At 40.5% G+C, this 13768-nt stretch overlaps 1 protein-coding gene and 1 pseudogene across 1 annotated transcript in view; one reads left to right on the top strand and one right to left on the bottom strand.

The window, feature by feature from the left end:
- The window catches only part of LOC145406342 (organic cation transporter protein-like), a 100177-nt gene that overhangs the window by 14555 nt on the left and 71854 nt on the right, over positions 1-13768 (bottom strand). The window contains exons 5-8 of the mRNA XM_080277506.1: positions 12095-12203; positions 8381-8484; positions 2937-3091; positions 1642-1810 (exon numbers count right to left, since the gene is read on the bottom strand). Of these exons, the coding sequence (XP_080133632.1) occupies positions 1642-1810; positions 2937-3091; positions 8381-8484; positions 12095-12203 (537 nt within the window). The remainder of the gene's footprint in view (positions 1-1641; positions 1811-2936; positions 3092-8380; positions 8485-12094; positions 12204-13768) is intronic.
- LOC145409098 (5S ribosomal RNA) lies at positions 13423-13539 on the top strand (annotated as a pseudogene).

The following is a 13768-nucleotide window of genomic DNA, read 5'->3' as shown; positions in this document are numbered from 1 at the left end:
CTGTTATAGACAGCCACCGTTCTTCTACTAGGGCTGTCAATAGCGGTGTTCTTCAGGTCTCTATTCTTTCACCAACTTTCTTCCTTCTGTTCCATCAATGACCTTTTACGCTGTACAACTAACCCAGTCCATTCATACTCTGGTGACTCCACTCTTCACTTTTCCATCCACTTCCCGCAGCATCCGTCTCAGCAGTTACTTCAACAAACAAGGGATGAGGCTATGGCACACTTAATATCTGACTTGACTCAGATCTCCGACTGGGGTAAAACTAACCGTGATTTTAATGCATCAAAAACTCAGTTCTTACATCTTTCGACCCAACAAAATCTGCCACAGGAATATTCTCTAATTCTTACAATACCTAACTCAATCGTGCATCATCTTTGAACATACTTGGGATTTCATTCTCTCGGGATTTATCTTGGAAAGATCACAGTTACCTCTCTTGTAAAATCTGCTTCCAAGAGGTTAGGTGTCCTACGACGATTTTGTGCCTTCTTTACTCCGGCACAGTTGTTGACTTTACACAAAAGCCTTTATTCGTCAGTGTAGAGTACAACCCTCATGTGTCGGAAGGCTATCCATAAACAGCTGTTTGGAGTCAATAGATTTCCGTCTTATTAACTCTCTTCCTCCTCCATCGGTTCCCTTCAACCTTTATCACTTTGCAGAACTGTTACATCTTTATCTCTTTTCCATCACTACTTCAGTGCTCACTGCTCCTCTGAACTGTCTACTTGCATCCCCTCACCACTACGGTGGCGTGCAGCACCCGTTTAGCAGCAACTCACATCCCTTTTCTGTCCAACTATCTAATGCAAGAGTTAACCGTTACCCCCAGTCCTTCATGTATGCAACAAGTCACGTCTGGAACTGTCTAATTCTGTCTGTATTTCCTACTTCCTATGACTTCCAGTCTATTAAACGCAGCACGTCCGGGCATCTTGAAATTAAGTCACCTTGAATTTGGCTCTCTGTGATCTTGTTTTTGTTTTGTTTTTTAACAATTTGCAGGCTTCTGGCTTTCGATTCCTTCTTCATTACATTATATATATATATATATATATATATATATATATATATATATATATATATATATATATATATGTCGGAGAAACACTCAATACACGTGTGTACATATGTGGAAAGTTTTTAACGCTTCAGCCGGGAATTGAACCCGAGACCTCTAGACAGAAGTCAGGCATTGCTACCACTACACCATGGTGCGATAAAAGCTAAGCCATCTGAATTCAACAACGAACCAGGTAAATCTATCTAGAGGTCTCGTTTTCGATTTCTGGCTGGAGCGTATATATATATATATATATATATATATATATATATATATATATATATATATATATATATATATATATATATATATATATATATGAGCAATTGTTTGACGATTTTCTCTCTCTCTCTCTCTCAAGTAGGGATGTTAAACGGTCTCTAACCCCTACAAGTTTGGAAAATCCCCTCTAATGTGAATAAAACTGCCTGGAAATAGCATGAATAGAATAAAATATAGCTGATGTGAATGAAGTTCATTATGGAATTCGAGGCACGGTAGCAATAGACAGAAACAAGTGAAACAATACACATAGTACTGCTTATGCATAAAAGGTGGAGTCTAACCACAGGGCTGGCAGAAAGAGAAGAAGCGGGATGGACATCGTAGTCTGCAACCAGCGCCAGTCCCTGACCAGGTAAGCGCACATACTGAAGATAATGGTGCCCACAGACCACGATATAAACAACGACAGTCCCAGCTTTGATCTCGTCTTCACCTCCACCATCTCCAGCACTAGGAGGTAGAGAAAGAGTCATTAGTGACTGGAATCAACTCACTCACTATCAGGGATCCCTCAAGCTGGATAAAATCACCTGACAATAGCAAGATAAGATTAAGCAAGTCAAAAGACACCTTTGATAGCCGCACCCACTTCATTTGTATCTACCATCCCAACACACCCCAATGGTGTCCTTTGTATTTGGATACACTCCTCAGACACACCCAAGATGCACACCACACGCATCCCAGACACAGCCCAGACACGCCCCAAAGCACACTAAACACATCACCGATACCACACACCACTAAATACCCCCTAACATGGTCCAGACCCCAGTGGGTGCTGCAAAAATCTGTGGGAGTGAAGTGTGACGCTTATAAAATTCTACAGTTGTAGCTTACCTGATTCATCATTCAAAAAGTTAGTGACTTTATGAGTTACTGAAAGACATGGACACACACTGGCTTTGACCTCCCTTGTGGGTGTGGCAGAAAAAAAGCTTCAAGTACTGTGCAAAGAAAATGAGGCAGTAAAGTAGAAATGAGTAGGATTAACCCCTCGACAACGAGGGATCCCCCAAGCTGGATAAAACCTTTTGAAGATATTTACAGTTTCTCCTAATCTACGTAAAATTGTGCATTTGGTGGCCAGAATTAAATAGGTATGGCGTCATTGTAGTGATGGAGCTAACCCTTTAATTGCTTCACTGACTTTTCTACCTTCTTCAAATGCCTGCCTACAAAATGGAATGGGGTTAACTCTAAAACGTATCTGGTTTGAAGTGAGTTTTTGAAGTGAAATAACTCTTTCATTGTTCGAGAAACGTGTTTTCTGCTAATTTTTTTATACGTCATTCAAATGCACGTCTACAAAACGAAAAGGTGACAATTTCCCCAAATATCTGGTATGAGTGAGATGCTGAAGTGAAGGATCTATCGATTTCAAATAACTGCGTACAAAAAAATTGAGCGATACCCCAAATACTGTACAGATGATTTGGAGTGATCTGTTAAAGTGAGAACTAAATATTTGATTCCGATGGTGTATTTTGGTAAAGTGAAGGGGAGCTGAATTTCACTCCTATGACGTGTTTTGCACTCTCCAAACGCCTGCCTACAAAATGAAACAGTTTCAGACCCAAAATATATCCAGTCTGGAGTGAGATGCAGGACATGACCCCGAGCAAGAAGCGAGCAACCAGGATTATGTTGATGGAGGGCAGCCAAGCAGACCCCACGGCAATTACCGTCTGAAGCACCGTTGAAATGACCACCATCGTCCCACGGCCATACCTGCGGCAAGAAAGTCAGCTGTTTAACTTTATCCGACATCATCATCAGCAGCAGCAACATCATCATCAATACAACCACCTCCCTTATCTGACACACCATCGAAATAGTCACTGTCGTCCAACACCTATAGGTACCAAGCTGTTAGAATTAACTGACTCTTCACTGATATCAACATCATCATCCAGCAGTTGTAACTGCCGGAGAGAGTCACCCGCTGTAATTTATATGACACAACGAGAAAATAAAAACCATCATGCAGCAGCCGTTTCTGGCAATGTGAGACAGCTATTGTAATATGTCTGGAGCACCAAAGGAAATCGACAGCACCATTCAGTAGCCATACCTGACAATCATCTATTGTACTTTTTCACTTTTAAGTGTGCAGTGTAGCAAGTGGTCAAAGAGCTTTATTATGCTATGGAAAAATTTCATCTTTATGCCCTTTGGATAAATCAGGATCCAGTGAAATAATTGCAATGTATTTGTCTGGCTACAGTGTACAGTAGGTTGGCTATATAAACTTCATGACTGGGTAAGAAAGTTAATGATGTCAAATCAAAATGAGTTCACATGTAGAACATAACTCAGGATAATTCAAGAATGACATTTGATGCACAGTTAGAAATGTTTGTATTGTGATTCTGAATTTCTTCCTGTGTTTAATACATTATATTTTAATATGATTATGGTCGTGTAGGTTTAGAGCATGATACAGCATGACAGTCACATGTGGCTACTATAGTAGGACTCGCCCACGTTTGCGGCTGTGGTGTGGCCCGCACCTGTGTACAGTGGTGCCACGTTTTCTATACCGTTATCTCTCTCTCTCTCTCTCTCTCTCTCTCTCTCTCTCTCTCCTGGCGGGAAATGTGAGCCACCCTGAGTACTTTTGATTCTTTTATAAGTTATTTATAATTGTGCTTTCATTTGTTAATTTGGTTTTGTTATATTTAGTGATGCCGACAATGCATTCAATGCATGCTCCTCTCCTGCCTCTCTCTCTCTCTCTCTCTCTCTCTCACCGACTGGGTGTGGAAGTGTTGCCGCTTGCGAGTGAATAATGTTTTTTTTTTTTTACTTCGGTATTGGCATATGCCTACTATTTTGTCCTACATATTAGCTTATGATTATAAATGTGATTATTCCTCGTCCTTAAAATTATGGTAAAAGCCGGTAACTGTGAGCATTTTTCCCTAGCAACACCTGTACAAGCTATGCTTGGGTCTATGGAGGTATGTACTTTACCTTAGACCAGACTGGGTAAGTGTTGCCACTCACAAGAATTAAATGAATTATTTCTTTTACTTTGGATATTGGCATATTTCTTCTTTTTTCAGGCTCATTCTCTTATATCCATAACTGTGATAATATTACCCACCCTAAAACTACGCTAAAAACCATTAAAAGTGACTACAATTTCTTTTAGCAACACTGTACAATATGAATGCCATGTTTCTGTGTTACTGTATAAATATTTTATGCATAATAAGATTACTGTTGATTCATCCATCAAAATACACAAGTGTAAGTTTTATTCATCTGAATTTATCGAATTTGTGATGCCTTGTACATAAATAGCTTCCGTTTCACATCGCAAGTTGGGGAAATGTGGCATCATTGTACACATGTGCGGGCCACACCACAGCCGCAAACGTGCGCGAGTCCTACTATAGCTACGGGGTTGTTTTGATCACGTTCATGATGTTCCATCGCAACAAAACATATCTACAACAACCCAGTCTTGATTCCACGCCAACTGTATGGTGCAGGTAAAAACCCAGTCGAATAAACTTGGGCAAATGGGCAAGCAAAGATGCATACTAGTGGCAAAATAAGTAAGCAGAATTGTACACAGATAAGCGACTAGGCAATCAGAATAAACAACCTGAGACGTACAATTCTGGATGTAAATGTTGGTATACTACATTGCAGTCTATCAAGAAAAAGTGAGTAGCTACCTTCAAGGGCTAGCTAGAATGTTTTTGTTGCCCTAAAAACTTTCAAAATATTATATGAGTTTCGTAAAAGCGTGAGTAAAACTGAGGCATCTTGTTTTTTGTAGCATTAGCATTAGTAGTAGTAGTAGTAGTAGTAATATTAGTAGTAATAGTGATAGTAGTAGTACAGTAGTGGCAAGCGAAGCGAGCATGCATAGCGGTGTGATGTTTACATTCAGCTGAGAAATGAGTGGCCTGACACACGACCTGGCCCGGCCTGACAATTTGTACATGCCACCCAGATCAAACACATGGGAAAGAGACGAATATGAGGACCTGGCAGAGAGTACAATTCAGAGTTTAAGATCATTACTACATAAAATGGAAGAGAAATCGGAAAGAAATATACTAACTGGAGATTTTAATACAAATATAAATTGGAATACTCTAGATACAATTAGCCAATTAGCTGTTGGGACCAATTAGCTGTTGGGACCAAAAGCTCCTGGATCTCGTGCAAGAGTTTTTCCTAACGCAACATGTTTTTCAGAAGCTAATAACTTTCCTACTATGTGAGACAGAGAAGAGATTCTTCGGCAGGTAATAGATACATTCAATAAATTTGTTTTTAGCTGTATATTTACTCAGGAGACCAATTATCCCATTGGAATCTTATCTTTCCATGGGAATATACCGAGGGCTTCAATAAATATGCCACTATGAAATCTAATTTTAGAAAGGTTTCCTGTTGTAACACTATATTTTCTTGCATGAATTCTAACAATTTAATATCGGATATTACGCTCATAATTTTAAATGAACGTTTTTTTCTATGTTCAGAGAGTGAAATCAGCATGGATAACTGCCCCATTTATGAGTTTCATCATTCGATCAATAGCCAAGCGTTTACTGACTCAGTTTATTGACACGGCAAGGCGGGAGCAGAAGTGAATATTTCCCGTGTGATAAATGCTACGGCGCCTTACTATATGCACATCCAGAGAGAAAACGTGAGAGAGAAAAAAAAATGAGAGAGTAAATATTTTAACTTAATTATTCTTCTGTTATTGTTCAGCTACCACACCAGAAATGTTGAAAGTTTACGCCAAGATGAAATTACGATGATAGGTGAATGTACGAAAACTTGCTTGCCCGTTACGTGCTCCGAAAGCGCACTTTATTGGTAGTAGTAGTAGTAGTAGTAGTAGTAGTAGTACAGTAGTAGTAGTAGTACAGTAGTAGTGGCAGCAACAACAGTGTGAGTAGTAGAAGTAGTAGTAGTAGTAGTAGTGGAAGACCTCCCATCCAATCATCCAGGATGGGAGGCCTTGACATTATAAATCCAGCAGCCATGGCAAGTTGTTAGCACCGAAACTCACATTGGCTCACAGATTCCTTGTTACAGGTGATTTGTGCCCACCTTGAGTCAAGTGAAATCGGCCAACAACAGCAGAACGATATTAAAACACAAACAAGCAAAGAACGGGAACCGAGACAAAAGTGACCAGCTGAAGCACATTACAACAGACAAGTGCAGAAAAGTTGAAGTGCCACAGGAGCTTGGGACATCGAGTTGGCTGAGGACACTGCCTCCCAAGGCAAAAGGCTTCCACTTCAACAGACAAGAATTTATTGACGCCATAGCCTTGAGATATGGGTGGCCAATAAAAAACCTACCACAACAGTGTCCCTGCGGCACTGTCTTTGGTGCAAACTATGCAATGGTTTACAAGAAAGGAGGCTTTGTGTGCATTCGACAAGATGAAGTATGCGACCTCACTGCAAAAATGCTACAGGAAATAATTATGCCTTACGGTCACCACAGAGCCAGTTGCCCTCCCTCTAGAGGGTGAGCACTTTATCTGCAGAACAGCAAACACACCAAATGATGTAAGAGTGGATGTAAGTGTTCGAGTTTTCTGGACATGTGGGTAGAAGTCTTTTTTCATCATTAGGATATTTGATCCTTATGGCAGCATGTCACCGTGAAGTGGCTCTAAAGGCTGCACATAGGAGTAATGAAAAAAAAAAAAAAATACCAAGAAAGATCCAACATGTAGACCACGGCGATTGGCTCCCCTTGTGTTCACAACATCAGGTGGGATGGATAGATAGGCAGGGAGATTCTACTCGAGACTGGTGCGCAGGTTCTTCCTGAGAATCATCAACCTCAGAGTTCTGTTATGGTCTGGATGAGATGTCGACTGTCATTCTCCCTCAGGAGGATTGTACTCATATGCCTCAGAGGCACAAGATCACCAGCCCTCAGACCTGTCTTTCTGGTGGGTATGGATTACGAAACTACAGTGGTTGAGAGCCACATTGACCAGCGACTCCAATAATGTTTTTATTAGCATTGTAATGTTAGTAAAAAAAAAAAAAGTAGAAAAAAAAAGTATTAACATATGGTTGGTAACCACAGTCATTGGAGTGTTTGGTGCCAACGGACCTTATTATGAAGGTTAGTGTTAACCTTCACATTACAACTCCAAATGGTTAATTGTATTATGAAAGTTGGTGTTGATCATTACAATACAATTCCTAGATGAATGGAGGCGATTTTTATATATGAGATTTTATTATTATTATTATTATTATTATTATTATTATTAGTAGTAGTAGTAGTAGTAGTAGTAGTAGTAGTAGTAGTAGTAGTAGTTGTTGTTGTTGTTGTTGTTGTTGTTGTTGTAGCCTTAGATACATCTCTAATAAGAACCCAGCAAATTGCATGTTGAAGCTGTCTTCCTCCTGCTGGCCATCCCCCTCCTGCTGGGGGATTAGAAGGGAGTTGAGGGACACTGGTATAACCAGACAGTGGAGTAGCATGGTTATATTGGTGCCATCACATGAAGGTGTCCCTCTCATGCATCAACTGAGACTATACAAACACAGTACAAAAATGACACTGGGTAAACCAAGTGGACATGTAGAGATGTAAAGCTGGGAACAATAACATCAGACCACATGTTAGTAGAATAATTACCATATGAAACTGTTATATACAAAAACAGTTTGTTGAGCTACAAAGATCACATTACTAGGTTTTGAACTCTATGTTCACTGTCTCGTTATGTACCATAAAGGGGATCTTCATATATGTCCTGTCTCGTTGGGCATCATTAAGCGGATCAGTATTTATGTCCTGTCTCATTAGGTATCATTAAGTTGATCAGTATTTATGTCCACAACTAAACAAAGAACAGCAGAATGATAGGCTAATGACAGTGGGCTAGCAGAACTGAGTCTCTTGTTAGTTAAAACTAAGAAGTGAACCAGTATTTTGTCCGCAGCTGTACAAAGACAACAAAATTATACTGATGTGGGAGTGGGCACATGAAATCAAGTGACGTGCCTGTCTGCGAGAAAGCTGTTGCTGGCGGCGCCCACCAGCATACCAAACATGAAGATGCTCTGGTAGGTGGCCAGCAGGTACTTCTTTCCACACACCAACTGGAACTGAACCATATTTTTGTAATGGACAGATCTAAATGACATTTGCAGATTATTTGCAGTTTATGAATGCAACTTAACCCGTCACGTCCCGAGCTATTTCGCACCTCTGACACCCCCCAATTCCGAGGTATTTTCAATATTTTTTTTGGGGGGTAAAACCTCCGCTTTTGGTGAGAAACATCGAAAATTCATAGAGAAATCACTCACCTGAGGTTTAAAATACTCGATCCAGGTAGCAGTACCTGCTTACCTTACTGGGTTTTCCAACAGGCTAGCGCCAAAGAAAACGAGTTCTATGGGAGGGTAACTATTTCACACCACTCATAAACGGTATTTATTTATTTACTTGGTACGAATTTATGTGTGTATGAGAGTATATTGGTTTTCAAACAGTAATATAGGCATTATAAGCATTGTTTCACTCACTAACTCATCACCATACTTGACCATTTTTTGCCACATTACCTGATCATCATTTCTGACTGTTTCTTTCTCTAATGCTATGTAAACTTTGTCCTCCACATTGTCATCGATTAGGGAATCACTCTGGCCCTGAATGTCTTTATTGGCCAGGTCACTGGTAACAGGTGAATTGCCGAGACAATGGCATGCAGGGGGGGGGAAGGTTATGCAGTGTAAGGCATTGTCCCTGCTTGGCATCTTGTAGAGGAATAGAGGAAGGTGTCCTGTGTATACGTACGAAAAATGACGTGCGAAAATTGAAAATTGTGCAAATTATGAACCTTGCAATTGTGCAAAGTACCAGTACGTCGTTGGGACTGGCAAATGCAAAATGTTGCAACATATCCATATATCGTCGGGACGTCTCGGGTTAACAAATGAAACCAGCCAGATCGTCCAGAGACATTCTGTGTTAGACCTAATATAACAGTAAAATAATGTATAATTGTTAATATCACGAATACCAGTGTTGATTTCTGTCAAATTTGGCGGTCAGATTATGGGTTTACTTCGCATAAAATTTATATATACTGTATATATATATATATATATATATATATATATATATATATATATATATATATATATATATATATATATATATATATTTCATTAAACAATGCATTAAAAATGTACAATTTTTAAATCAAAACAAATTTGATTCACAAAGTAACGTGACAAATAATTTATAGCTCTAGTTTTCGTATCTTATCGTACCGTTTTTAAAGGCTCCAACATGGTTGCATGCATTGACTTTGGTCATATAATGGCAGCTCTCCACTCTGTTCGATCTCTGTCAGTTTCCCTATTCAGTCCCATATTCCTGAAGTCACAGTCTATGACCCCCTCCCAGGCCCTTTTTGGTCTGCCTCTCGCAACTATACCCCTGGCGTTCACCCATTTCACCTTCTGTACCCAAATGTCATCCTCCATTCTCTTAACATACTCAAACCATCTCAGTCTACGTCACCTTATCACAACACCAGTACTCTCCAGTCCCATCCTTCCTCTCAACTCTTCAATCGCAATTCTAGCCCTCCACCCCTTAGGCTTCGCATTCAAGGTCGCACTACATATCCATCAAATCATTGTCTTTTCTGTATATTTGAACCTATGGATATCCTCTGCTTTTATTGTTCAGATCTCACTTCAGTACAATACTAGCTACACTCCTAACACGTGCCGCATGTAATGATCCCTTAGCAAGGAGGGAGAGCCCTCTCAATGTCAGGAGAGGCTACAGCTCCCTGAACTTGCTCGAATCACTCCTAATCCTAGCTACAGAGATAGCTCCAACCCCACCTCCACCACATAACATATACCCCAAACAACAAAACTCTTCCACATATTCAAGAGACTCACTAGAAAGACCAGTCTTTCACGCCTGACACTTTCTTCATGCTCATCCCGACACACAATGCACAAAACATAGATTTTTCATTGTGATCAAAATGGTGCATACAGTAGAGCACAATTATCGTTAAAGACAGTTATGTTAAATCTCTTGATAAAAAATAAAATCAGTTTCCATTGTTCCATTTGAATATCATTCACAATGAAATTTCTGCAGCATGTTTGTGCTGTAAGTTGTGAACGTATCGTTTAACTCATTTAAAATAAAATATCAGAAAATAATATAGTAATCTGAAGTGAAAAATAAAATTGGGGAATCAACCTGGTTATATTTTACCTACAGTATTTACATTTACAGTTATCTGAACATCAGTATCTACGAAATTTTGCATGAAATACAACCAAAATCAGTAAACGGAGAGAGAGAGAGAGAGAGAGAGAGAGAGAGAGAGAGAGAGAGAGAGAGAGAGAGATGACGCATGGCTGGTAAAAAATTAAACACCACACCAGTGATATAGGAGGCACAACTGATGAGATAGCAGGCTGCTCGTATGGCATGAGCTTCGTGCCATGATTCATTTATAAACTGATCGTCCATATGCAAAAATGTCTAGTCGTTTTATGAGCATGGTATACTCTTTTCACTCTAACTTGGACTACAAATGCCATCTCTTCATCTGGGATGCTGAGTTGTAACAAAACTTATCACCCGAAATGATGTTAATTACGAAGAAGTGCTATGGAAAGGATGTGGAGCCGTAGCATTGTGTTTTTCCATGAATTACGTGAAATACGGTGCAAAAGGACGATAATCCGAGCTAAATTAGGGTGAAAGAACTATAATAAGTGACACACACACACACACACACACACACACACACACACACACACACACACACACACACACACACACACACACACACACACACACACACACACACAGACAAGATTCACTACACGTATCTCATGGCAACAAGGCGCAGAGGCATCTAAATATATAACACCGCCATTTAAATGCATCACGGTCCTGGAGAAGGACGCCTTCATGTGGTTGCATCGAAATGCCCATGTCGCTCAACTGCTTGGTTATACAAATGTCACTCATCTACTTTTCTGTCTCCCAAAGAGGATGGTGAACTGCAGAACTAGCTAATTCTGCGGTCAACCGGGTTCGCGTTTCAGATGAACCAAAAGCTACAATAACATCTACTACTTAAATGCACTGGGTGTCCTGAAAATGTATGCCCTGATACCTAATTCTAGAAATTTTTCCCGCAGAGATGATTTTACAGTAGAAGTACGTAAATTTTTGTATATCTGGGGGTTCGACTGCTCCTCGCCTTGCTATTCTAAGATGATACTTCAGCTTAGTTCGAGACGCAATGAAAGAGTGGTTGTAGTTGTAGTACTAGAAGTAGTGCAGCAGTAGTGGTAGTAGTAGTAGTAGTAGTAGTAATAGTAGTTGTAGTCACAGTTTCATCCGCAACGTGAACCCGGTGGGCAGTAGGCTGAAGATGCTCCTCTTCGACAGTTCACAGTGTCCTTTTGGGGGACTGGAAAGTACAGCAGTTGAGGGGCGTTTGTATAAAGAGGCAGTTGAGCCGATCAGATATTCAGTGCCACCACATGAAGGCGTGACTCTCCAGCATCACTGAAGGGGTTAGAAACAATCTCGACCTACCCTTTCATTAAGTCCTTCCTAATTTTAATATAATAATCCTCATGTAGGAAGAATATAATTAATAAAAGGTAATCCTAGTGAATGGGTCTAAAACTGGTAATGCAGGTAACTGCTGACCTCTGAAGAGATGGTGGAGGTGAAGACGGAGGTGTCGAAGTCCCACTCGGTGCATGGTTCCTCCAGCAAACGCCCTGTGGCCACCTCTTCCACCAGGTAACTGCACCATCTAGACATACAAATTCATTTATCATCACGTTTTTAATGATCCTAACCAAGTTTAAAATGTTTTTTTTCTTTCTTATCTTTATTAATCATCATGAACATCACATTATTATAATTATTATTATCATCATCATCATTATCATTATCATCATAATCATCATCATCATCATCATCATCATCATCCTTATTATTATTATTGTAATGCGGATAAAACAGATGTGATGATATCTAATTTGGGTGGCGGTACCGTCAAAAGAGAGGGAGTTTGGCCATATGCAGTTTGTAGCAAGGATGTAGGAAGTAACTCCAGCTTGTGCAGTGTCTGTGATGAGTGCATAAGAGAAGGAGTGGTATTAGTGGTAAGCTGCGAAACAATGCTGATTTCGTGTGTGCGGTGTGTCGGGGAGGGCATGTAGAGACCGACAGGCATAAAAGGGTTGATCTTGCTGGAGAGTCTCTTGAGTGCGTGAGGAGGAATTTTGTTATCTGGGGGAAATATATTATATGCTGGGGGTGGCGCTAGGGTAAGGAGTGGTTGGAGGAAGTTCAGCAAACTTTTGCTTCTCCCAGCAGTGAGAGGGTTCTCCCTCCTTGCAAATAGATCCTTATATGCGGCATGTGTTAAGAGTAATAGCCTACTGTATGGTAGTGATACCTGGGCAATAAAGGAAGATGATATTCGTAGGCTCAAACGTACGGAATTGACAATGATTAGATGGATGTGTAGTGCGTCCTTGAATGCGAGACATGGGGGGGGGGGGCTTGGACTTCTATTGAAGAGTTGAGAGGAAGAGTGTAACTTGAACGTATTGGTGTTATGATGAGAAGTAGATTGAAAGGTTTTGGGCATGTAGAGAGGATGGAGGATGATATTTGTGTGCGGAAGGTGAAAGGCGTTAACGTCGAGGGTTGGGCTGCGAGAGGCAGGCCGAAAAAGACCTGGGACGAGGTCATAGAGTGTGATCTCAGCGATAAAAGGGACTGAAGATGGAGGCTGCCATTGTTCGAGCGACGTGGATGGCCTCCACTTGGTGATCAAGGCCAACGCTTCCAAGCATGTTGGAGAGCCTTTATAAACGATACAAACGATTATTATTATTATTGTTGTTGTGTATTATTATTATTATTATTATTTCCATCATCATTTCTGTATATTTGAACCTATGGATATCCTCTGCTTTTATTGTTCAGATCTCACTTCAATACAATACTAGCCACACTCCTAACATATCCATACCACGTTGAGTACACCGCTTCCCGTCCGATCAGCGAAGTTAAGTAACGCTGGGTCTGGTTAGTACTTGGATGGGTGACCGCCTGGGAACACCAGATGCTGTTGGCATCCCTACGTGTCAAGTGGGGTTGGTGGAGGATTAGTGCCCCTCCCTGTAAAACAATTAACTCTAAGCCCTTGGCCACCCCGTTTGGAATACAAGGCGTCTGGCAATGAATGAATGAATCATCATCATCATCGCCATCATTAGGATCTCCTTTCTCACCCTAGGGCAGGGAGAGGAGTAGCAAGTCGAGACAGCCGAAGTTTGCCCAATTCAATGGGCCACGCTTCCA

The sequence above is a fragment of the Coenobita brevimanus genome, chromosome 8 (assembly GCF_032717465.1).
Source record: "Coenobita brevimanus isolate Jiangsu-jjx chromosome 8, ASM3271746v2, whole genome shotgun sequence".
In the NCBI taxonomy this organism is placed as follows: domain Eukaryota; kingdom Metazoa; phylum Arthropoda; class Malacostraca; order Decapoda; family Coenobitidae; genus Coenobita; species Coenobita brevimanus.
Note: the sequence above shows the minus strand (reverse complement) of the source record. Positions and strands in the feature narration are given on the sequence as shown.